This window comes from Hyaena hyaena, unplaced genomic scaffold (genome assembly GCF_003009895.1).
Source record: "Hyaena hyaena isolate Hyena2069 unplaced genomic scaffold, ASM300989v1 scaffold_439, whole genome shotgun sequence".
Lineage (NCBI taxonomy): Eukaryota > Metazoa > Chordata > Mammalia > Carnivora > Hyaenidae > Hyaena > Hyaena hyaena.
Genome location: NW_024081067.1, coordinates 1,150,724 through 1,177,248, shown reverse-complemented (window position 1 = coordinate 1,177,248; position 26,525 = coordinate 1,150,724). Strand labels below are relative to the sequence as shown.

At 37.0% G+C, this 26,525-nt stretch overlaps 1 protein-coding gene across 1 annotated transcript in view; it reads left to right on the top strand.

Moving 5' to 3' along the window:
• DHX9 (DExH-box helicase 9) overlaps positions 1-26,525 on the top strand; it is a 52,242-nt gene that overhangs the window by 19,936 nt on the left and 5,781 nt on the right. Inside the window, exons 4-24 of the mRNA XM_039252981.1 lie at positions 2,999-3,113; positions 4,515-4,621; positions 5,346-5,494; positions 7,809-7,855; positions 9,468-9,604; positions 9,942-10,031; positions 10,128-10,289; positions 10,431-10,508; positions 11,502-11,693; positions 15,942-16,083; positions 16,509-16,591; positions 17,152-17,308; positions 19,240-19,340; positions 20,808-21,021; positions 21,203-21,297; positions 21,594-21,667; positions 22,875-23,027; positions 24,013-24,173; positions 24,918-25,029; positions 25,627-25,788; positions 25,885-26,012. Coding sequence (XP_039108912.1) covers positions 2,999-3,113; positions 4,515-4,621; positions 5,346-5,494; positions 7,809-7,855; positions 9,468-9,604; positions 9,942-10,031; positions 10,128-10,289; positions 10,431-10,508; positions 11,502-11,693; positions 15,942-16,083; positions 16,509-16,591; positions 17,152-17,308; positions 19,240-19,340; positions 20,808-21,021; positions 21,203-21,297; positions 21,594-21,667; positions 22,875-23,027; positions 24,013-24,173; positions 24,918-25,029; positions 25,627-25,788; positions 25,885-26,012 — 2,659 coding nt within the window. The remainder of the gene's footprint in view (positions 1-2,998; positions 3,114-4,514; positions 4,622-5,345; positions 5,495-7,808; positions 7,856-9,467; positions 9,605-9,941; positions 10,032-10,127; positions 10,290-10,430; positions 10,509-11,501; positions 11,694-15,941; positions 16,084-16,508; positions 16,592-17,151; positions 17,309-19,239; positions 19,341-20,807; positions 21,022-21,202; positions 21,298-21,593; positions 21,668-22,874; positions 23,028-24,012; positions 24,174-24,917; positions 25,030-25,626; positions 25,789-25,884; positions 26,013-26,525) is intronic.

Below are 26,525 nucleotides of genomic sequence, written 5' to 3'. Positions count from 1 at the left end.
TGGAGCCTGTTTCAGATTCTGTGTCTCTCTCTCAAAAATAGATAAGCATTTAAAAAAAAAATAATATAGTTTATAGAACCTTTCATTGTTTTTACTGAAGGATAGTGTTAAAAAGTCTTAAGAGTCTGAGATTTTACCATACTTGAAATCTAATGATTCAACCTAATGGTAGAAGACACAAGACTTCTCAATCAGAAACAAAGGCTGTTACTACTCATGGGATAGTAGGCATCTTGAGCTTCCATGTTTATATTGGTTCCTCTGTGTCCTTAAATTTTGGGGAGACAATGTGGAGCATGTCCAGGTGGATACTGAAGGCATAGTGAGTTTGTGTTCCACTCGAGGTACTTGGAGTTTAGGAAACTGTCAATCTTAAAAGGGAAGCAGCTGGCAAAACTGCCACCCTATCTTTTTTACTATCCTCATTAAACAAATCTGCTCCCTGCCCTGGAGGAAGATCTTTTTTTTTTTTAAAGCATTTTTTTTTAAATGATTTATTTCTAGGAGAGAGAGAGAGACAGCGTGAGCATGGGAGGGTCAGAGAGAGAGGGAGTGACAGACTGAAACAGGCTCCAGGCTCCAATCTGGCAGTCAGCACAGAGCCCAACGCGGGGCTCGAACCCACGAACCGCGATATCATGACCTAAGCGAAAGTCGGACGCTTAACCGACTAAGCCACCCAGGCGCCCCTGGAGGAAGATCTTATATCTACCTTCCAAGGTTATTACTTGGTATTCAGACCTCCTTGAAAAGATGTTTAAAGGACTTGGAGAGTCACAAGATATTGAGGGAGAATTGGCTCAACAGGTAGAAGACTTGATGAAATATAGAGTCATACCCTGTTTCTTGGTGGGAGGTTCCATTATCATTTCAATCAATTCCTTGTTAGGAAGCCCATTCTCCTTGAGTAAATTGTATAGATTTAACATTATTTGATAAATTAGACTTAAAAAGTTAATTGGAAAAAATAATTGCTGAAAAAAAAGCCAAGAAGAATTTGAAAGGTAGAAATACTAGTTGAACCTACCACATGTTAATGAAGACTATTGTAAGATTACGGTAGTTATATTTACATAATACTATTTCTAAATTAAAATATTTATTAAAAATGCAGAATGGATTTTGGACGGGAAAGGCCATCTTACAGAGACTAGCACAAGAAGAAACCAGATATGACCAAGAAACAAAAACAAAATAACCTTTTTGGGCAATAATCAGTATTAACAAAGTTAAAAAAGGAAAAGGACAATAAAACTTGCGACTTGCTTGACTAGGAATTAATAGCACTGAAACGTTAAATTCTTAGAAATTAAAGAGAACAGTGGATATCCAGATAGAATAATAGGCAAAGGAAATGTAAATTAAAATAATAGGCTGCTGTAACAAAAACTAAGGTAATATTGGTACAGTTGTAAAATGCTTGCTGTGATTCCCAGAATTGAAGAAGATATGGAAAAATAGATTGTCATATATTTAGTGCTGGTGTACATATAGAGGAAGTGCAACTTTTCTGTAATGCACTATGGTGCTTTTTAAAATGTTGATGCCTTTTAGATTTAAAATTTATTAAAAAAAAATTTTTTTAACGTTTTTATTTATTGAGAGAGAGGGAGAGATACAGAATCTGAAGAAGGCTCCAGGCTTTGAGCTGTCATCACTGATCACCACAGCCCGATGCAGGGCTTGACTCAGAAACCGTGAGATCATGACCTGAGCTGGAGTCAGATGCTTAACCAACTGAGCCACCCAGGCACCCCATATTTAAAATTTATTTTTAAGTAATCCCTATACCCATCATGGGTCTTGAACCCACAATCCTGAGATCAGTAGTCCATGCTCCACCAACTGAGCCAGCCAGGTGCCCCAGGTGTTGATGCCTTTTAACCCAGGAATTTAATTTTTTTTTTTAATTTTTGTTTTTAATGTTTGTTTATATTAGAGAGAGAGCAGGGGAGGGGCAGAGAGAGAGAGAGAGAGACACAGAATCTGAAGCAGGCTCCAAGCTCTGAGCTGACAGCACAGAGCCCGATGCTAGACTTGAATTCACAAGCCATGAGATTATGATCTGAGCCAAAGTTGAGGCTTAACTGACTGAGCCACCCAGGCGTGCCCCCCCCCCCCCAAGAATTTCACTTAAGTGAATCTTTGCTGAAAGAAATAAGCCAACAACACTATGGCAGTGTTGTTTTATAATTTAAGATTGGCCACAAGCTAAATGTTTATTAATATAGTATTGCTTAAGTTATATACTACATCCATCCAATGGAGGAGTCATTAAGATTCACTTAGATTAATACTTAAAGAAATAGAAGATGTATATAAAATATTTCACATTTTTCTTGGAACTTGACGTTCTCTCTGGAAATCTTTTCTACCCATACTCTTGGTTGTCTCCTTCCTAGTTTCATATCTCTTTTTAAATGTCACTTAGGAGTATGGCTTTCCTAGTTCACTGCATCTAAGTAGTGATCTCACATAGTGTCCCTGTTTTTTTTTTTGCTTAATTTTTCTTGACAGTATTGTATTGTCCTTGACATATTATGTGTTGTTTAGCTTTGTTAGAATTGTAATACAGCTGTTTGAATATAGCTCTGTAAATATAGGACAGCTGTCTCTCTTGCGTATTTTTTCTTCAGTACCCAGAACTACATAGAAGGGTCCTGACATATGATTCTTGAATGTGGAATGTATTTATAAAACTACTAAGTGGAAAAAGATTAACTGTATATCATAAACTGATAGCACTTTTTTGGGGAAAAAATTATTTGTTTACATATTACACATAAAATCTCCAGCTGGAGAATTATGAATAATTTTTACTGCTCTTTTTTCTGCCTCAAGTGAGAACATGATAGTTTTGTTAATCACTGAAAACAAAGATAATTAATATTATGGAAATAGGAAAGGGTGACATGTGGGCCTCCTTTAAGTGTAAAAGAATTTACTAGTCCCTGTGAGGGTAAAATTACTGACACTGCCATGTCTCCTCCTCTTGCAGGTAGCACCTCCCCCACCTCCACTTACTGATACACCTGATGACACGGCGAATGCGAGTGGGAGTTTGCCAACAACCATGGGAGGACCTCTTCCTCCACATTTGGCTCTTAAGGCAGGTAAGGGACTTGAAAGTGTGCATATGACAGTGGATAAGATACACATGATTCTGCTTGATTATGATCTTTCTCATTGGATGAAAGAAATTACTACAGTAAACTGATAATGTTGAGAGGACCCAAGGCCTTCATAAATTTACAAATACCACCAGTGATTTCTGTTATGAAGTGTGGTATAGCTTCATTCTTTGCTCTCATTAGCTTTTACAAATTTTTTCATTTTGAGAAAGTTTTGAGAAAGCATGCATTTGAGTGAGGGAGGGAGGGGTAGATAGGAAGAGCAAGAATCCTAAGTTGGCACCACACTGTCAGCACAGTGTGGGGCTTGAACTCACCATGAGACTGTGAGATCATGAACTGAGCCAAAATCAAGAGTTGGATGCTCAGCTGACTGAGCCACCCAGGTACCCCAGCTTCTACTAATTTTTATCTCTGGCTAGATTTTGCACAAGATAGAACATTTGATTAAAGGGTCTTATTTATTGCTGTTTCTTTTATATTTTATTCATTTGTTTTAAGTTTACTTAATTTTTGAGAGACTGCATGAGTGGGGGAGGGACAGAGGGAGAGAGAGAAAATCCCAAGCATGCTCCGCACCACCAGCATAGAGCCTGATGTGGGGCTTGAACTTATGAAACTGTGAGATCATGACCTGGGATGAAACCAAGTTGGATGCCTAACAGACTGATCCACCCAGGCACCTCTATTGCCCTTTCTTATTTCTGACTTATTCCTACCAGATGACTTTTTACTTTATGGATCCAAGGTGTTTCTCAATTCTATATATTATCAAAGCTTTTATTGGTCTTCCCAGTGTAGGATAGATTAATTAGGATCTTGGTCAAGCTGTTTAAGTCGCAGGTCCAATATTTAGGAAATGAGAATAACGGTAGTATTTACTTTGTTAGAAGATTGTTGTGAGGAGTAAATTTTTAAAAAAGGATGTCACAGTCTTCGTGGAGTTAATAGGCAGTATTCACTATCTTTCTCTGCTTTCTTACCAAGATTCATCACTTTCTTACACCTTTTCAGCTTCTCCTAATCCCCATCACTACGCTAACAGATTTTTCTCAAGGTTATAGTTAGCAAAGAAGCAGTTGTAACAGATTTAATCAGGTATCAAGTTTAATCAACTTGAAAATGTATGCTGGATTGTCAGTAATTTATGATCATTGCCAGTGGCTCCCCTCTACATTCCAGCATTGGGATTATCAATTTAGACCTATGCTTTTATCATGAAACACTTTCCAAGTAAGTCATGAGGGTTTGGGGCCCATTTCCAAATAATTGAAACTTTGGCTTTTTAATTACGGAATGCCAAGATCTAAGAATATTCTTTATAATATTTAGGATCTTCCTACAGATTGATTCATTAAAGGAATAATTTTCTTTCCTTACTAGAAAATAATTCTGGAGCCTCTGGCTATGGTCCTCCTGGGCCTACCTGGGATCGAGGAGCCAATTTGAAAGATTATTATTCAAGAAAGGAAGAACAAGAAGTACAAGCGGTAAGGCTGTCATCCTTTGTCACATATCTGGGATTGTGACTTTTTAAATGGTCTTTTGAGACTGCCTGTTCACACAAGACAACATAAACCTGATCTACCCATTAATTCTGGTCACTAGGACTGCCTGTGAAATAAAACAGTATTTTTCAGGTGGTAGAATGTGTCCTCATCTGCTTTACAGGAAATGTAGTTACCTCAGTAAACCTCATTTTGTGAGCAATTAGAGTAAAAATGTCTTAATAGGACAGCTTAGTTTTCCACTTAATATATTTAAAGTGTTAAAGCCAACACAAAATATTTTGTCAAGGTTTCTTGGGAACCGTTTAAGTACAGTACACTTAACTAATAGCTTGTTTATACAGTAGAACCACTAGATGAGGTAAAAGCTAATTCTGGTTCAATTCTGACTAGGATTAGAAACTTTAAAAATCATTTTTGCATTATAAAGGATGGCACAAAGAAGATACCGTTAAAAATGTTTATACCTTATTTTTAATGTTTATTATTTTGAGAGAGAGTAGAGGAGGGTCAGAGAGAGAATCCCAAGGAGACTCCACACTGTCAGTGCTCAAATCCATGAACTGAGCTCATGACGTGAACTGAAATCAAGAGTCAGACAGTTAACCAACTGAGCCACCCAGGCGCCCCTAAATTTCTTTACCATAAATATGCATAACTAAACCAAAATTAATGGAGCCAAATTTAATTCTCATTGGTTCAACAGACTTTAGAGTCAGAAGAAGTGGATTTAAATGCTGGGCTTCATGGAAACTGGACATTGGAAAATGCTAAGGCTCGTCTGAACCAGTATTTCCAAAAAGAAAAGATCCAAGGAGAATATAAGTACACCCAAGTGGGTCCTGATCACAACAGGTTTGCTTGTTTCAGTCTTTTTCTTCTATAGTAAGTTAGGTTGTTTTGTATATTCATTGTTCTATTTTTGTACATGTTCTCTGATTCAGTTTGTGGATTAGAAGTGAATTGTGAAAACAGAATAAGTTCCACAAGAAAATTGTCCTTGATTTGTAATTAGTTTACTAGCATTTTCACTTAGTATTTTAGAAGTTATGCAAAAGTCTGCTGTTTGTGTTGGTAGACTTCTGAGGTTCTCCTTTGTATCTGTGAGATGCTAAAATCATAGCCACAAGTGGTGGTTTGTCCCTGATGGGCTTAAAAATCAGCCCAAAGTGCTGAGTTTGTTAACTGTCACTGTGGTACTGTTAAAGATAGTTATAAGGCTTATTTATTGGGTCATATTAGACACCTCAAGTTTCAAAGTCTCAGGTAAACTGCCTTGCATCTAGATCCAAATTTCCCTTTAACTTTGAAAGTTGCCAGCTCTTTAGAGTCCTGTTGAAGTGTTTAAAGGCTTATTGTAAAGCTGAAGGATAGCTTCAGTCTTTGTACATGTGTTATATTAGCCTACTTTTATCCTGTTAAATCTATAAAACTGAATGTAAAGGGAGGTCATTATAACAGTTGACAGTATGTTTCTCAGCCTGCTTGCTGTTCTTCCTGAGAGCATTCCAGGGTGTAGTAATTATTACTCCCAGGAAGGCTCATATGGATTAGACTCTTCTGGGGGCACTGTATTTTTATTGGAAGGGGAAAGAAGGCTATGGAAACCTTCTGAATGATTTAATTTGCTGTCCTTTATGTGAAATAAATTACTCAAAATGCATTAAAAGTATTTCCCTTGAAAATCAGAATGTTCTTCCTTCATTGCATCTAGTAATCCTAAAATAATTATTACCAAAAATAAAATTTGACACTATGATCAAAATGATGTTCAGAGCATGGTTCCCCCTGCTTCCTACTCTTTGTTCAATCCTGAATTCTCAAAATACATAATTCTGACATCAGACTTTTTTAAACCCTTGGAGGTTATAAAAGAAAGATCCATTTGTTGATTTTTCTTTAATACATTGTCCTTCTGAACTGATTTGAGCTTATTAGTATCACTTGGTGACTTTAAGACCAGATAATTTAAACAAAGCTTGTTGTAAAACACGTTTTGATACCATTATAATTCCTGATCCAAAGAATTGAAGAATTCAGGATATGACAATGAGGGAGGCAAAATACCATTGGGGGAGCTAGGACAGCATCTCCTTATGTCCTTTATTTAAAGGCATAACAGACAGCAACACCAGAGGTCTGTGTTCATACACACATGTGCTGCTGCTTAGGCTGAACTAAGCAATCACATGGAAAACTATTGTAAACTGATTTCTGGTGTCGCTGTTCCCCCTAGGTGGAGGAGAATGAGATTGAGTGCTGACTTTAAGCCTGGCTGAGAAACATACTGGCATCGGTGTCATTAATGAAAGGGTGGATGTTGTTCCCCTGAAAGCCAGTGGCCTTTGACCCCTGAAGCCGCTGTGCCTGAAGGTCAGTTCACAAGAGGTATAGGAAGGAGTCTAACATTTATTTTTTTCTTAAGCCTTACCTAACCTTTTATTCAAAGCACAAAGTCAAGGCTAGAATGTACCTGAGCAGTGGAAGGATCAGATAGCATACAGTTTTCAAAGGACAGTTTTTGCTTTATTGAAACCTAAATTTATTCCCTGGAATCTGTTAACAATTTCAGTTCTAATTGTCAAAAAAGAAAATCTTGTTCTTTGATTTAAATAAGTGTGATACAAGTTTTTTGTTATCAAGGGCTGCTTCCAACTGCAGGCAGATACCAGACCCCCGCTCAGGAGCCACAGATACATGCACAGTGTTTGTATGTTCACGTGTATGTGTGCATGCACACAGATTAGCATCATTAGTAGGTGGCCCATGCAAAGCGATCTTAAAATAATCACAATTACAATTTCAAGAAATTGGGGCCTATTTTATTTCTTGCTCCAGGCTAAATGAAAAATTCCTTTTCATTGAATGTGTTCTAGCTATTCAGACTGCAACCTTTGGAGTAAGTAACATAATCTAAAACCTTAACATTTTCTTTTTTGTGAACAGTTGGCTTGTCAACTTGGATTATGGTTGTCTTGTGCCATGTTGTACATTATTTTAAGTTTACATATATTTGATTTATTCTAGGATTGAACAGAATAAGTGTTTACAGTGTTTTTTTTTGCTGTGACTTGCCTAAGCAGTTGGAAAGCCTGCCTGATTTGGGAGTCCTGGATTTAGTAATTTCTAACAGTGAAATTCCTAACCTTGTTTGTATATGTTGTTACAGGAGCTTTATTGCAGAAATGACCATTTATATCAAGCAGCTGGGCAGAAGTAAGTCTTACTGTTTTTTGTGATATTCTGAGTTTTCTATAGTGGAGTAATAGTCTTGAGCCACACATATGTGTTAAGCTTTATTAACTGAAAGAATAGTAATTGAAAGGTAGCATCTGGGGTATTTTTAGAATACTAGTAATTCTATAATTAGAGGGCTCAGTTTCCTGTTTGCATGTGAAAAAAAGATCATGTTCCTATATTTCAAAGGGTAAGAAGAGATGGTAGTTAGGCTGTTTAGGAGTCTGTCAGTGTCAGAGAGCTTTAAAACTTTTTTAATCTTTCTACATGAAAGTGTTTCTCAGTTTGTTCAGGTAAAACTAGCAAAGTGAAATTTAGAAAGGAGTAAGTTAGATGATAGCATTTGAAGCCAAAGATGGGTGTGTAGCATTTCAGAGTCATGGAGTCAAGAAGAGGTGAGGAAATTACCCAGAGTAAACACAAATAGGTTGGAGTTACTCATAAAGGAAGTAAAAAGGCAAAGATCTGATCATGTATTCTCTATTGTAAGACCAGAAGTTTAAAGCAAGCAGTGTTAAACTGGAAGGAACTAGCCCTGTGTGGCTGGTTTAGTCACTAATGTTGCTGGGACTCCCGTTTACTTATCTGCAAATTGAGAGAAACAGCCTGAGATTCTTTCTAGCTTGAGAATTCTGCAGATAACACCAATGATTTAAATTTATAGTATATGAAAGGCTTTTCTCATAAAATCAGACCTTCAAATCATCAGGAGACCATGTTGGATTTTTTTTATCCTAGACTTTAAAAATAAGTTAGACTTTGAGTGGATGAGATGTTAAGGGAAGAGATATAAAGGCAGTCTAACTTGTACCATTTTCTTGAAGAATTTGAGTAGCTGCAGGCTTCAGTCTGGTGCCAGGAACAGCAAACTATAAGCCTCTGGCCAAATATAAGCTCACTACCTGTTTTATAAACAAAGTTTTATTGGAACATAGCTACAGTCATTTGTTTATGTCAGGGGCTAGCAAGCTTTTGTAAAAGGCCAGATCATAAATATTTTAAGCTCTGTGGGTCACATTTATCACCTTTTGTTATTTTTGCCTTATATTTATAACTTCTAAAAACAGATCAGCAGCTTTCAGTTCCTGAAACCATAGTTTGTCAAACTCTAGTTTATGTTGTTTATGGATGCTTTCATGGTTTCAAGGCAGAGTTGAGTGGCTATGACAGACTCCATATGGCCTGCCAAGTTTAGCTATTTATTATCTGATTCTTTATATAATATCACTGATTCCTGGAATCACTGACCACTTTGGACCCATTTTCATTCCTTATTCTGTTTTTCAAAAGTTAAACTATGTTTTCTTTCTGTGTTTTAATACCAAATGATATAAATAATGACAAGTCTGTTGAAACAGTTTAGCTGCTTTAATAATGAGGATTTGTCTGTGTTTTTTAATAAACATGTAATCAAGATAATAAGCTGTTAATGGAATTGCTCTTGGTTAGCAGTTAGAATGAAAAGAACTTAACTGACTCTATTTTAAGGGGGGATTTTTGTACCTAAGCCCATTAGTTGCTTATGATGAGATTTTTCTTTACTCAGATGATTTATCCTACTGTCTTTGGTAATCCTGACCTTAAATTATAGGGATTTTCGCACGTGAACATGGATCAAATAAAAAACTGGCAGCACAGTCCTGTGCTCTGTCACTTGTCAGACAACTCTACCATCTTGGAGTAATTGAAGCTTACTCTGGACTTACAAAGAAGAAAGAAGGAGAGACAGTGAGTCTTTAGACTTAGTAGCCCAGAGAAATATTCTAAGATTCCATTTAGCTTTTGATTTGTATTTGGCTAAAGAAGTTTAATTCATAGTTTTAGGAATCTTACCTCAAAAAATGGAAATGGCCCATCTGATCCCCTCTCTGGCATGATACTGTGTTCAGAGTGGGCAATAAGTAAATAATCATTAAAGTCATTCTTTCACGACAGGGAACTGACCTATTGTTAGTTTTAGGAATTGTGGACCTACTTAACTATGTGCTCTTAACCTTGCTATAGTAGTTTTGAGTAGTGCTCAGATGTATGTTACATAATTTTCATGACTATCCTTTTTCGGTAGGTGGAGCCTTACAAAGTAAACCTCTCACAAGATTTAGAGCATCAGCTGCAGAACGTCATTCAGGAGCTAAATCTTGAGATCGTGCCCCCAGTAAGCATACAGTTATTTAATACACCTTTGTATTGAACATCTCTAGTCAGATAAGTAACTGGTATTGCTTTTTTTGTTTTCCTTATTTTTTAACAGCCTGAGGATCCTTTTATGCCTGTTGCACTTAACCTTGGCAAATTAGCTCACTTTGAGCCATCTCAGCGACAAAACCAAATTGGTGTGGTTCCTTGGTCACCTCCACAATCCAACTGGAATCCTTGGACTAGTAGCAACATTGATGAAGGACCACTGGCTTATGTGAGTGCAACATTGTTTTTGAGCTCAGACTCTTGTTTAAGCTTTTGAATATATTTCATTAAGATGTCCACAGTATAAAAAATTTTTAGTTTAAAGCTAAGTTACGTGCTTTTGTTTGACTGTTGCCTTCCCATTTTATAGGCTACTCCAGAACAAATCAGCATGGACCTCAAGAATGAGTTAATGTACCAGCTGGAACAGGATCATGATTTGCAAGCAGTAAGTCATTGAAATATTTAGATATATGGTGCCCAGAGCTTCAGAACTTTATAGGTATGGGCAAAAAAAAAAATAAATAAAAACAGTGAATAATACATTTAGGAATGGAGATCAAAGGTATTTTTCGAACCACTAATTGTACTTGCCTTTGAAGATACTTGTTTGAGTTAAGGGCTTGGAATTTTTTTTTTAATGTTTATTTTTGAGAGAGACCTTCAGAATTTATTATTTCTTCTTTTTAATGTTTATTTTGGGGGGGGGGGAGAGACATAGAATCCAAAGCAGGCTCCAGGCTCTCAGCTGTCAACACAGAGCCTGATGAGGGGCTCGAACTTGCAGATGTTGAGATCATGTATGACCTGAGCCAGAGTCACATACTTAACTGACTGAGCCCCCCAGGTGCCTCAAGGACCTGGGATTCTTATATGTAAATGGAGACATTTGGGTAATAACTTTTCTTGGCGTTTTTAATTATTTTCTGAGTAAAACAACATTAAAATGTTTTCTAAGAAACGGAATATTTATTGAATATGAGAAAGGAAGAAAATAAGGATGTGGACAAGGCCACAAGATAGATTCTTCAGAAACTTAGTGAAAAGAGGTAATTCTGTTGGAGATATAAAAATGTACATTGTTTTATAGGGAAAATGTGGGTTTTTTAAAATTTTACTTTATTTTATAGACAGAGTGCAGAGGCAGGGGAGAAGGGAAGACGGGAAAGAGAGAATCTTATACAGGCTCTGCACAGCTCAAGAGTCTGAAGCAGGCAGGGCTCGATACCACGACCCTGGCATCATGACCTAAGACCACAATCAGTAGTTACGCTCAACCGACTGAGCCACCCAGCCGCCCCCTAAAAATGTATTTTGAGTATGGAGCTAGTGGAAAGGAGTGTTTATTTATAGAGATAGGAAATTTTTTTAGGTTTAAGACAGTTGCTTCTAATGTATATGTTGTTAGAAACTTGATTGATGTGTAACTTTTATAAAACAGATCTTACAGGAGAGAGAGTTGCTGCCTGTGAAGAAATTTGAAAGTGAAATCCTGGAAGCAATTAGTCAGAATTCAGTTATCATTATCCGAGGTGCTACTGGATGTGGTAAAACTACACAGGTTCCACAGTTTATTCTAGATGACTTCATCCAGAATGACCGAGCAGCAGAGTGTAATATTGTTGTAACTCAGGTAAGTAGTAAACCAGCTTAGAAGGAATGTGTCTGCGGTTGATAGAGTTTGGGTGGTGGAAAAACCTAGAGGCTAGGCTATTTCTAATTCTTTGATTAACTCCCCTTTGTAGCCACATAAGGTACTGAAATTGGTAGAACGTTAAAGCATTTAAAATTAAAAAAAAAAAAAATAATTTAAGTCTTATTCTAATTTCTTTCACTGATGGGCCGAACTGAGCCATGTGAGTGATTCTTTTTGTCTAGGCTAGAGTGAGTCTTTTTTGACCTTGAATCAGTCAGGACTGAGGGTACTTTCTCCTTAAGTTCACATGCGAATCTTTACTTTTTGGCAGGTTCTGTTATTAACAGTTGGTATTTTTTAAATTCATTTAAAGTTTATTATAACTAAGATGTACCTATTTTATTTAGTATTTCTCTTTTAGTAAATTAAGGCACAAAAAGATATTAAATTGCCCAAGTTATTAACACAAGATGCGGTGTTTTACATTGTATTACTTTATTAGCAATAAGTGATGCCTGTTAGGGAAAGGTTCTTAGCTCTTCCAGACCTTCTCAGGGTAAAGCAGTTCCCAGCAGCTCTAACCCAGTACTTCTGGCACTTAGCATTGCAAGAAGCCAGATACCACCTCTCAGGCTGGCTTAGACTGTGACTTAGGGATTCTTAACCTGGGACACATAACTGATACTTGGGAAGGAGTTGCAAACCTTGAAATAGAAAGAAAAAAAAAAGTTTGTGCCTGTGCATTTATGTGTATGTGTTCAAATCATATTCTCAAATAATTTCTGAAATTGAGGTATATTTTTCAGTTGGTTTCTGTGTTTGATGTGACAGTTGGGGTTTTTCAGCCTAGAAAAGAATCACTGAAGGAATGAATGTTGCATTTAAAATCAGTGCTATCTTAGACTTAAGAAATATGGTAGGTCTACATTTTTTCTGTGCAAGGACCCTTAGCTTTCTTCTTTTTCTCAAAATGTTCTTTGATTGCCCTTCCCACTCCCAACACTGACTGTGAATGCTTTGCCTCACAGTGAAAGTTCTAACCCCAAATACTGTGATCAGTAAAATATCCTTGCTCTTACTGCTTGCTTACCTGTCTTGTAGGAGGTATATTGTTAGAAGACAAGTTTTAAGCTTTGCTCTGCCCTCGCTCCTTACTACCACTCTCTACTTGTAATCTGAAAAATAGTTCAGTTATATAGGAAGAAATGCAGAATTTAGCAGATGAGCTGAAAACCTGTGTTCTCACTCAGAAGTTGTTCACATGTCATGAATAAAATAAAACTGCTTTCTGTTCAAGTGAGAAGGTGTGTTCTCACTAGCCATCTAATAAATGTCAAAGCCAAGTTGATGTAGCCAAAAATGGCTTTTGTGTGTTCTAGACAAAATTGGCTTTCATAGTACAGTCTTCAACTTTTTATAACTTGCTTACAAGCTTGTGTCCCTTTTCAAATGATTTGGACATTTCCAGTGGCTTGATCTGTAAAATGTACAGGTTTTATGTGTATAGGCTATAACAAATATAAGCAGTGAGCTACAGGTTGGAAGGGTGGGTAAATGTTTTACTTCTCTGTTTATGAAAACAGCTTTCATTTCTCTTATTAGTCCTCTTGTATTCCTTGGTAAGTGATAGAATCATGAAGTTGAAAGATACTTCAGAGAATTATTTCATCTTCTCTGGGTGGAATGTTTATAAGAGGTGGAGAGTTATGCTTGAAATTTTGCATCCATTGGGAATGTACCTTGTGTGCTAATTTTGAACAAGTGCTTCTGAACTATTACATTGAATCTTTTTGTCCTAGTGCTTGTCCCCAAATCAGTCTCTGATGATTTTTTTTTCTGTAATAAGTCTTTTAAAGGTTTAAAAATGTATATGATCTCCTAGTATGTTTCCTCTGCTTTAATAAACTTTTATGCACTTTGCCATACTCCCCTCAGGAAAAATCCCATCAGATTGTTTATGATTAGAAAACCTTTCTTCAGTATGTATTTTAAATGGTTTCTTTGTTTTAAAGTGAAGACTGTTGAGACTGGAAGCTGAGAGGTCAGAAGCATACAGAAATTAAGGGAAGAAGATTACAGGGCATTGGTCTTCTTGCTCTTTTGATGAATAGTCCTCTTGACATTGATGTTTTTTGTGCATATTCAAGAAAATGTGGCCTATAGTGCTTCTGAGGTTGGTTGTTTTAGCATCTCCTATGTTAATTTGTAAACTCTTCCATCGATGGCTTTCTCAAGTCTCTTCTGACAGTTGTGTTTGGGGGCCATAGATTTAAGAACTACAATAGGTAGTTGTATAAGGAATATGCCATCTCCTGTCTGTAGTCATTTTAGAAGGCTGAAAACTACAAAGATGATAGACCTGAAAGTGGCCCCAAGGAGATAAAAGCAACCCTCAAGTACCCAGTAGCATATGAATATACCTCCAAAGAGTCAAAATCCTAATTGATTTGAAGTTCTTCTAAAAGTCAGCTAGTTAGTAGAAATGTTGAAAACTTTAGGAAAGACAAAAATAGCAAGGAGATAATAGTGGTGTCAGGAATTTGCCTGTTTGTAGAATGCAGCGAACTTCTTGAAAGGTCTCAAAAAACATTTATTTTGTACTTACTAGTGGAATATCATTTTCACGTTTCCTGATAAAACTATATAGCCAAACTCTTTTCTTGAAGGATAAATACAGAGCTCAGTTCTTCATGTAACGTTTATTCACAGTTAGTGAGGTACAGAGTACAGGTCAGTAGTGGTCAGTAAAAACTAGCATAGGTCAGCAAATCAGGGCACATAAAGCAGAGTATAAGCTCAGGAAAATTCAACATGTGTTCAAGAAGGCATCTTTTAGTCCCTTAACCTTTGTGGACAGGATAAATATATGAAGTAGGTGATTGCGTACTTACCTATATTGGTTATTAACCCCATTACCTCAGAGACTCTTAAATTATGGATAGAAAATTCAATAAATCATTTCTTTTGTATTCAAAGGATATTTATAGCTTTAGTGAAGTTATTGAGCTTTTGTTTTGAACTTTTTTCTTTTTAAGATTATTATTCCTTGATTCTTAACTGTCATAACCTGGGATAACATTGGTATTTAAATATGAAAGTCTGAAAAAGTTTTCTCAAGCAAGGAACTAAAGTACAACCTTGCCATCAAGAATTTTTTTTATGTAATGTTTTTTATTTATTTCTGGGAGAGAGAAAGTGTGAGCAGGGGAGGGTCAGAGAGAGAGGGAGGTACAGAATCTGAAACAGGCTTCAGGCTCTGAGCTAGCTGTCAGCACAGAGCCCAGCGCAGGGCTCAAACCCACGAACCATGAGATCATGAACTGAGCCAAAGTCGGATGCTTAACTGACTGAGCCACCCAGGTGCCCCTGGACTGCCATCAAGAATTTTTTGACAAAATCAAATTCAAGTCCACACTGAAGCATTTAGTCTATAAGTCTGCATGTACCTCCGTATCTATCTATATCTCCGGGGTATCATAATAGCCATAGTATTCACCATGTAACTATTGTGTGCCTACAAGAATATGGACTACTTCAGAAGATTTTATTTTGAGAAAAATTAAGGTCCAACACTTAAAACAGTAGCCTATGGCATTCCCACTGGGTTTAGCATATTTATTGCTGGAAACAGCAATATACACTTCGGTTTTCCTTGCCACGTAAACCATGAACAGGAGTGATTTCATTTAGTTTTCTAACTCTAGTACTATCTGTGGCACCTGATAGAAATAAGCAATGAATAGTTACTTTGAGTTAATAAAATGATTGAATGAAAGGTGGCCATAGTACATATGGCAAAGGAGAAGCTTATTTACGTTTTAATACCTATACAGCTCAGTTAAATAGGTTTTTAAACATGTGCCTTCACTTCAGTAGTCATTTACAAGAACCAGCTCCTCCTGCGTGCTCTGCCCTCTTTCCTACTGGAAAAATACTCTGAATGTCATTAAGAGTTTAGGCCAGTGGTGAAGAAATTTTATCTTCTGTAAAAACCTTCCTTTATATACAGAAGGAAAAATGGCATTTTTAAGAGTCTGCTGCAGAATTAAGTGGTAATTGTTTTTGTTCTAATTTATTCTAATTTCAAAGTTTGCTGAAAAGCTCATTACAGTTATTGTTTGTGTTGATTGTTGACCTGGCAGTGATCTGGCAGTGGGACAGATTTACTATAGTAACTTAATCACCCCAATAAGTATAACTGTAGTGTTTTGGCTTTTGAATGAGTTTCTGTTTCTGTTTTCTCAGCCCAGGAGAATAAGTGCAGTCTCCGTGGCTGAGCGAGTTGCATATGAGAGAGGAGAAGAGCCTGGGAAAAGCTGTGGCTACAGTGTTCGATTTGAGTCCGTCCTTCCCCGCCCTCATGCCAGCATAATGTTTTGTACTGTCGGTCAGTAATGGGTTTTATTTTAGTCTTTCACTTGGGGTTTATATTGTGTTTTTGAAGAAAATTTGGTAACGGTGCAGTGTGTCTAGAAATGAGAACTCAGGAGCCAATCTCAATTCCAGTTTAGGTAGAACTTCTGACACTTTTTTCCAAATTGGAGAGCATGATGTTACCTCTTGTTGTAGCTAGGTTACTAAAGTTGTATCTTTTAATACTCTTTTCATCAAACAAATATGTTTCAGAGTTCACTGTTAACCTTTTTAGTAACTTAAATATACAAGTTGCTATGTCATTCCTAAAATGATGGTGGGGTTATTTTAACTGAAGCATAGTGACTGTCTAGAAGTTTGTTTCTTTGCACTTGTACTTCCCTACTTTAATCAACATAAAAACTCATCCTCAGGTGGTACTCCCATTTCCTTTTCCAGGTGTGCTTCTAAGAAAATTAGAAGCAGGCATTCGAGGAATCAGCCATGTAATTGTGGATGAAATACACGAAAGAGACATAAATGTGAGTAACTTGAGAGTTAAAGTACTAATGCTAAGATTCTGAATAAAAAAAATCAAAGTGGAATGTTTTTCTTTCCCTTTTCCCACTTTATATCTTCTGTCAAAATCAGAAACTTCAGTCTCTTAGTAGACCCCTGTTTTTAGCCAAGCCAGTAAACCTTTTTTTCTTTGTTAAATGCACCTAATTCTGAAAGTAGAGTTCTCTTGTTAAGTATCATTGCAGTGGTTAGTAAGAGCATAATTCAGCAGCTGAACTATTTATGAATGAATCACTGATAGATTTTTAATAATTTTTCTTTGAACTGGGTGTGGTAAATTTTATTATTTTTAAACTTAGTATAATTAGTAGTGTCTTCTTGGATGTTTGCAGCTCTTATCTTTTCAGATGTTAATAATCATGCTCTATTTAGGAAACTAGAGTTTAGAGTTTAACAGTGACCTTCTATATTACACCTCTAGAAGCCACCAAAGAAACTGAATTTCACTGATGTCAAGAAATCTCTTAGATGTCTCTCATTAGAATGAACTGACGTGATTTTTTTTTCATTTGTGTTTTAATAGACTGACTTCCTTTTGGTAGTGTTGCGTGATGTGGTTCAGGCTTATCCTGAAGTTCGCATTGTTCTTATGTCTGCTACTATTGACACCAGTATGTTCTGTGAATATTTCTTCAATTGCCCCATCATTGAAGTTTATGGGAGGACTTACCCAGTTCAAGGTAAATAGTTTGTAGGTGGGGTGGCAGTGTAAACATCTTTTATGCATTAGTGTTTGGATTCTTTTAATCTTGGAGTTTGGAATAATAGTTCTAAAGACATTTAAAATACAGGCCAAAGTAGAATATCAAATGTGTCATAGCAGTCTTAGACTTTTAGTCAAGCTATAGCAAGTACAATCTGAGGAGCAAGAACAAGTTTCATTCATTACTTGAGGAGTTGGCATGCCCAGTAAATTTCCTAGCTTTTCTTTATAGCCAAAGATAGCTTTCAGAATTATATACAGTCAAGTGTAAATCACTATAGCTTATAGATGTTTATGGGAAATAATACTATTAAGAAGTGTAAGCAGCCAGAGTCAGATTAAGGAGAGAATCTTTCATAGAGCCACAGCAGGCATATTTTAAAATGACATTAACGTGAAAGTTTGAAGACTATTTCTGATGGTTAAGACACTCTTTTACTTTATTCTAAATATTTTAGCATCATTTTTTTAGGATAGTCCTCAAATAGCTTAGTTTTAAAAAATGGATTCTAGCACAAATTGAGGACATGAAAATAAGCTAAAAAGTTTGTTAAATGGCTATTTAGGATGCTGTTTTTTTTAATTCCAAGGTAAGATTAGCTCTAAAATAAAGGCAGTGCAGTTGTACCTTGTGAGGGTACAGGGTGATAATTCTAAAACTGCTTTACATGTATATTGAGAATGAAAAAATAAGTGGATGGCGGATGGGAGAGGCAGGTTTACTGTTGGAGTTGAGACGGTATGGGTAAGGAGGAGGGAAGCTTTGTATAAACCAGGTGGTATTGGATTACAGTTGGAGACAATCAGTAAGAAGTCGTGCTCAGATACAAGTGAATAGACAAAGAGATCATTACAGTTATATATGGATACACAGATGAGTGTACATGTGTATATTTCCTAGCTCTGTTGACCACAGTGATGGAGACAGGGACACAGGACCCAACCGGAAAGAGCTGCAATAATTTGGGGGGCAGAGGGGGGGATGGAACGCAAGTACTGAATTAGGGGATAAAATAAATGCATATGAGTCTGTACAATTGTTGAATAAATAAATAGGTAACAAAGATCTCATATGAAATAATTCCAAAAAATTTGCATAGATACTCTGCTTCTTACCTCAAAAAAATGACTTATACCTCCCTATCCCTTGAGTGCATTGTGCTTAGTGACTTTCTTCCACAGAATAGAGTGTAGAAAGGGAGAAACAAAAGTAACTTCACAGTAACTTGGAGTATACTTGTATTTTCTTAAATATATACTGTTTGTACTACCTTGAAGTAACTTGATGAACATTTCCTCAGGTGAACAAGTTTAACATCAGTGATGAGTCATGTGGTTGTATGTACTATTGATATGTGATGAGTAGCACTTAGGGCTCTTATTATATAGAGGGGAAGTGTTTATAGATTATGAGATATTTCTTACCCTGGCAGAGAACCTCAGGAGTATAATTGATCGATCAGATATTCCAATTTTGGTGATGTCCCTCTTTAGAGTAATAACTAAAGGGAGTCCATTTTATGGGTACATCCTGATAGAGGAATGATGGACTACGATATATTACTGTATAGACATCTCTTTCCATATCTAACTGCCATACCATGGGAGTATACAACACAGTGCATGTGCCCTATAGCCATTCCACAAACGTTTGATTATGTGTATACTGGATACCCTACCTGGATTAGTGGGAACATGTATGAGAGACACTTCACCCTCCTTCAGGGCCCAGGAGATTAGAACAGTAAATTTGGAAAAAGAGGTTATTAACACTGGAGTTTCTTGCCAGTTGTGAAAATCATATTGAAGGGTAATAAGGTAATTTTGAGTTACGAATTAGAAAATGAGTTTTGAAGACTGTTCCATTCTGAAAGTGACTGTATTTATCCAACTGGATTATCCCGGCAGAATATTTTTTGGAAGACTGTATTCAGATGACCCACTTTGTTCCTCCACCAAAAGACAAGAAGAAGAAGGAGAAGGATGATGATGGTTTTGAGGATGATGATGTAAGTGAATCTCATGGAAAATTTTCATTAGGGACAGGTTGTTCTTGCTGTGAACAGAATGATTAAAGTAAAAACTTGAAATGAGTTAGCATTATAGAAAACCTTTTTAAAAACTATCATGTCTATTTTTCAATTAATTGATGTAGGACACTCTAAAGAATTCCATGTTCAGTGACCAGCTCTTTTCATACCGCAAAAGTTAAATCATCTCTGGAGAAAGGTCAAAAGGAGGAAGAGGAAAGAGTAAGATGTTTAAAGGCCACGTGTGGTTAGAAATAACTCCATTTTATAAGAGTTTGCTGTTTCATTTGCCATGGGCCAGAGTTCCTGGGAAGCTGGTAGAGAGGCAGTCTGTGCTTGGCCCCAGCTCTACTAAATCAGAATGTACATTGAACAAGATCTCCATGTGATCTCTGCATACAGTAACGTTTTTCACAGCAGCAGCTATCCTAGTTAAACTGTATGGTGATGACATTATCAGATGGAGAGTATTAAATCAGGGAGTCTCGAGGGATTTCCTAAGGAGAAACCAGAACGAAAAACGACATTTATTTTGAGAGCTCAATCAATAATACAAAAATGTATCTTGTATCTGGAAATTTGAACAGAGTAAATACTATAAGACAATTTAGCAGAATTTAATAGGAAGTAATCTGGGATATTTTTAATCAGAAGGCTTGAGGGTGTAAGTTAAGAGCAGCTTTGAAAGTTTATCAGGAGAAAAAAAAGACCAATTATAACAACTTTGTTTCTCATTACTAAAGGTTTGGTTTATCACTGATTATTAAGCAGACTTTCTAGAAAATTCAGTTACTTTTTTATTTTTATTTTGAGGGAGAGTGAGGGGTTGGGGTGCAGAGAGAGAGAGGGTTGCATGCAGGTTCAGTGCTGTCCATGCAGAGCACCACACAGGGCTCAAACCCAAAAACCATGAGATCATGACCTGAGCTGAAAATCAAGAGTTTAGAAATAAATGATCAGATGAGCTGCCAGCAGGACATTGATTTAAAAATTAAAAGACTTCAAATTGGTATGAGATGATTCTGGGAATTCTACAGGTAGGTATTACGTACAAGTAAAGTAATTATATGTTAATTGATGCACAGGATCATAGGACTTAGTAAGGAAAATATTTTTGAGACATCAACAGTTAAAGTCATGAGAGAAATAATACTGGGTAGACAGAGCCATTCAAAGTTGCAGAATCAAATTTAAGAGCTTGTGCTTGAATTTTGGCATTGCCTATGTATTTCCCATACGTAGGTCATGAGAAAAATTCAGTATCTCAATAAATGTAGTAGGTTCTATATTTTTGGAAATTAAACTTCTTCTGTATGCAGATCTGACTAATCAGCTAGAATTAATAAGGACATTAGGTGTTACTTGAATGTGAAGGACATATCTAAGAGACACCTCATGAGCCGTTGTAATTGAGACCATTCAAAATATATTTCCCAATTTTTGCAGGCAAATTGCAACTTGATCTGTGGTGATGAGTACGGTCCAGAAACAAGGATGAGCATGGCACAGTTGAATGAAAAGGAAACCCCTTTTGAACTCATTGAGGCTCTGCTCAAGTACATTGAGACCCTCAATGTCCCTGGAGCGGTGTTGGTGTTTCTGCCTGGCTGGAATTTGATTTATACCATGCAAAAGCATTTGGAGATGAATCCACATTTTGGTATGATTCTTTGAATTCTCACACATTTGACAGTGAAAAATTAATATTTTTGCTTGTGCCCTAGCCAGTGTGAAAACAAAATGTGTTGTGTCAGTATTTGAATAAAATTTGAATATGCATTATGTAGAGTAGTTTTAAAATACGCTATTATTTTTAACTTTAACTTTTCCTTTTTTTATAGGAAGCCATAGGTATCAGATTCTACCTTTGCATTCGCAGATTCCTCGAGAGGAACAGCGCAAAGTATTTGATCCTGTACCAAGTGGAGTAACCAAGGTAAATAATAAACATTTACACTTACGGGGTTGGAAGTTCCATAGATTCTAAGCAGATGTTACAGGCCTTCAAAGAGCTACTCCTAAAAAATTATAATCCAGCTAAATTGAAGAGGGAAAGAAGGGGTCTTCTTCTCTTTGTGAGTTTAGCAAGTTTTTCATTAGGCAGTGGGTGAATGATTTTTTTAAGGCTCCTGTAATTCTCTTGTCATTTGTTACATAAGCAAATCTGTTCCTTTAAGTGCATAGTAGGAAAATATTTTCTGAAGTATAATGTTTCTTAATATTTCATCACAGGTTATTTTGTCCACAAATATTGCCGAGACTAGCATTACCATAAATGATGTTGTTTATGTCATTGACTCCTGCAAGTAAGTTTCCAAAGAATCTATTTGCCTAGAATAAATCTGAAGAATGTTCCATGTTAGTATCTAGGATCAGAATCAGAAATGCCTTTTTTTTTTTTTAATTGAAGTTTTGTGTTCTTGTACTATCAAAATTACTGTGCACTATACTTACTGGGTTATAGGCTAATTAATAATTCTTGGTGTTGATTTATCGGAAGCCTATTTTAGTAGAAAGTGAAAAGCTTAATACCACCAACTTCTGAGCTTCCCACTCCTCTTGTCTGCTGACGTTTGCTCATTTCTCATTGGGTGTTTCCGTTGACCACTGCCATACAGTAGCATGCTGTTTAGTGTATAAAGATGACCAATATTTATCTTATGACAAAATATCCTATCTATGAGACATTCACTTAAGAATTTAAAAACTTCATATTTGGTATGTGATGATTCTAAGAAATACACAGGGACGCGTTGTGTACAGATAAAGTACACAAGATACCCAGAAAGAAGAAAAAGTCAAAAGTTTGTTATTATGTCCGGTCAGCTTGTGCCCCATGCCTTCTCCACATAGTCCCTCAATCTGTCCTAGCAGTTGAGAGAGATCTGCCAGTGCCTGCTCTAGGGACTGGTGTGGAGCACGCAGCTCTCTGGGCCTCCTCCAGTCACTTGGTGCCAGCTGCCTAATGTGGATCAACCCTGCCTGGGTTGTTCAGGGGTTCAGAAAGACAATGCAGGCACACTTGGTGAGGTCATCAGAAGTTCCACAAATTCTGCATCAGCACATAACTTTTAGATCATAGGTAGCCTGGAAGTAAAACTAAACTTTGGAATAGAGTTGGTTTGAATCATTATCGTTTACTTGTATGTATGCGTCAGATCCTATTTGCGTGCTTTACAGAGTTCATTCATTCACTTAATGTTTATAAGTAAAAACCCTGTGAGGTTGGTAAAAGTATTATAGTCATTTTCAGATGAGGAAAATGAGGCATAGAAAGGTTAGTATTAGTAACTTGGCTAAGACTGTCAAGCATGTGTGGCACATATGTGTTCTTTTTCCCTCTTAGAAGGTTGACAGATCAGAGGATGCAGTCAAGTTCTTACTGGTCCTGTTTACAGATAGGCTTTTTGTTGGTGTAATTAACTGGAAAGCATCCACCCCTTAGTGGAAATAGGATAGTTACATGCTGGTCATACAAATGAGTCTTAGACTTAACCACTTTTTCCTATTTAGGCAGAAGGTGAAGCTGTTCACTGCTCATAACAATATGACCAACTATGCTACAGTGTGGGCATCCAAAACTAACCTTGAGCAGCGGAAAGGACGAGCTGGCCGCGTTCGTCCTGGATTCTGCTTTCACCTGTGTAGCCGAGCTCGTTTTGAGAGGTGAGACCAGTTGAATTAAGGATTTTTTTTACCCCTTCATACATCCCATTCCCCTGCCCTGCTATGAACCTAATGAACTCAAGAGTACATAAATGTCTCCACTTATGTATATTAGAGGGTATTTGTCTTTCATAACAAGATTGTGGCAAGAATAAAATTGTCAATGATGGCATGTTTATATAGTGGTTACCTGATTACTACTAATTTTTTACAGGGAGACTGTATGGGCATTATTTTCAAGAGTGGGAGGCATAGAGGGAGAGAGAGGAAGAGAATTCCAAGCAGGCTTCACACCTAGCATGGAGCCCAACATGGGGCTGGATCTCATGATTGTGAGATCATGACCTGAGCTGAAATCAAGAGTCAGATGCTTAACTGACTGAGCCAGCCAGGTGCTCATTTGTTTTTGAGTATAGTTGACACCTGATGTTACATTAGTTTCAGGTGTACAACAGTGATTCAGTAGCTCTATATATTATGGTGTGCTCCCCACAAGTGTAGCTATAGTCTGTCCTCACACAACACTGTCATAGTACCATTGAAGATATACTCTCTGCTGTACCTCCGACCTTTGTGACTTACCCATAACTGGAAAACTCTATCATTCTCCTTAACCCATTTTTCCTCTTCCTCCCCTTGTACCCTCCCCTCTGTCGAGCTACTGTTTAACCCATGTTTGTCAGCAGGCAGGACCTGAAGAAGTCCTAAGTGTGGGTAATAACATGAAGGATTCAGGATAATTTTTCATCATTCTTCACTAATGCCTCAGATGAAAATAACATCAAGCTATAAGTATAAAGTCATAAGACACTGCTCAGTTAAGAGGGTCTTGTCCAGAGAGTCTTTGCAGCAAATATAAAACATGCTTTGATAGTTGTAAAAGCATGAGGGGAGGAGAGCTCTATAAACCTGATTATCTCTCCGCAAAGATTTTATTAAACAAACATGGGAAGATGGTTATTTTATGCTATTTTTTTCCTCTCAGACTTGAAACCCACATGACACCTGAAATGTTCCGAACACCATTGCATGAAATTGCTTTGAGCATAAAACTTCTGCGTCTGGGAGGAATTGGCCAATTCCTGGCCAAGGCAATTGAACCTCCACCTTTGGATGCTGTGATCGAAGCAGAGCACACTCTTAGAGGTAGCTGCAGTTACTACCTACGTAGTACATGTAAATTATCCCATTTGTCTTGTCCTGCAACTAACATGTAACGGATGAATCGAGATACAATCAGCAGGACTGTGATAATACTTCAAGTGTTGCTTTATGTATTTTGTGTGGTCAGTTTTATAAAATTAGCAATATGAAGTAAGAAGGGAGTAATACAAGTCTTAACCAATTTTTAACGATCAGAATATGAGTTACTCACGATACAGTAGTTTATGTAGATCTCTTAAAATCTTTATATATATTTTGTAACCCCATCATAAAAGTGGCATCATATGGAGAAAAAGTAAGGTCATTCATTGGAGCCAGGGGAATCTGGTTTTGAATTTCAAATCTAGTGCTCGTCTGTTACTATGAACTTTAGACTTTAGATCTCATCTCTCTAAAAATTCAGTAGTTGGTATTAGACTTGTTAGGACATGTGTACTTAATGCTGTTACTATCATTTTTACTGCATTTATAGAGTTCTTGTGGACTGTATTCCGCTTCACAATCTACAGTGCCTGATTCTAGTACTTTCTTCTTATTAGCTGCTCCTCCCAAATTTGCTTTTGTTCTATTTTTGAGTAAGGAGAATTGTTGGCTCTGGGCATGGTGCTCGCAGTTGGCTTGACAGATAATAAAAACTAACCTTAACCTGTAAGGAAATGTTTCATCTTTGCTTCCGTTAAAGGGACATTCATTACTGTTTCTGCTCACAAACATCTCTCCCCACAGAACTTGATGCATTAGATGCCAATGATGAATTGACTCCTCTGGGACGAATCCTGGCTAAACTCCCCATTGAGCCTCGTTTTGGCAAAATGATGATAATGGGGTGTATTTTCTAGTAAGTGCATTGTTTTATTGTTGATACTTAAATGGCAGAACAATTTCAGAATCTTATTCCCTTCACTGTAAAAAAACAGGATGGGCTCAGAAAACAAAACTGCTTCTCAGACATAGAAGCGGCCTACTGTATATACTGAGGAAAGTATGAGGTGACAATGAATGGTTCCTGGGTAGACACCTGGGCCTCACTTGTTGGGGGAAAGAGCTCAAGTTTCTCAAAAGAGAAGTGCAGTTCCTCTCAGGGGCTTAAGTAAGTTGTCTTTGAAAGAGAAATCACACTAGGAAAACAGGTGTATTTTATCAGGAAATTTTGAAGATGAAAAGATATGAGAAGATGGAGAAGAGAATAAAGAAAGGAAAAATATAATACTTGGTTATAATTTATGGTTACGGTGCATCCATTAATATCACAGCTCTTAAATTTTTTCCCTTTCTGCTTTTGGAGAGAGCAGCTGTAAAAATTCTTTGTTAAGCCAGTTTCACTGCTAATAAAGCAGTATCATAGCCAATAAAGGCTCTAACCCAAAGTGACAGTACTGCTTGTGAACTGTTAGAACAAGAGTGTGATCAGATTGTATTTTCTGGTCTCTTTCAGCGTGGGAGACGCCGTCTGTACCATTTCTGCTGCCACCTGCTTTCCGGAGCCGTTCATCAGTGAAGGAAAGCGACTGGGTTATGTTCATAGAAATTTTGCCGGAAACAGATTTTCTGATCATGTGGCCCTTTTATCAGTCTTCCAAGCTTGGGATGATGCTAGGTATGGGTTTGAAAGAAGAGAGTTGTAAGATGTGAGAACTGTCTCTAGTTTCTAATGCAATACTGGGCTTTGAGAATGACTCTTTGTCTGTTTCAGAATGGGTGGAGAAGAAGCAGAGATACGTTTTTGTGAGCACAAGAGACTCAATATGGCCACGCTAAGAATGACCTGGGAAGCCAAAGTTCAGCTCAAAGAGATTCTGATTAATTCCGGATTTCCAGAAGGTGTGACTCTCGTATTCTTAAAACCTCCCTGAAGGATGTTAATATAGTGTGTGCACATTGACAGTGCAGTATATTTTAGGTTCAGACTTTAGACACTGTGCTTTTTCTGTGTTCTTAGCTATGTCTGAGTTCTCTGAACCATAATGATAATGTTTTTCACCTTTATTCAGTCTTTTAAAAAAGGAAGCAAAAGGTTGTGATACACATAGATGATTAATAGATGTTTTAAAATTGTACTATTTTAGAGATTTTTGTCTCTTTTATAAAGAACAGTGGCATAGGTTTTAGCAGTTTTAGAATGAGCTTTGTTGAATTACCTCAGCAGTTTGTAGTGATCAGTCTGCCCATATGTTCGCATGTAGATATGAAATTTACCATATTAAATTTTAAAGTGGCTTTAATTAAGGTTTTCATGTGTGGCAGGTAAGAGGGCTTGGATGAGTGATGGAGAAAGAGTAATCCAGCTGTTATATTTCATATGGGAATTGAGCTCTTGAATCCATCTTCTCTAGA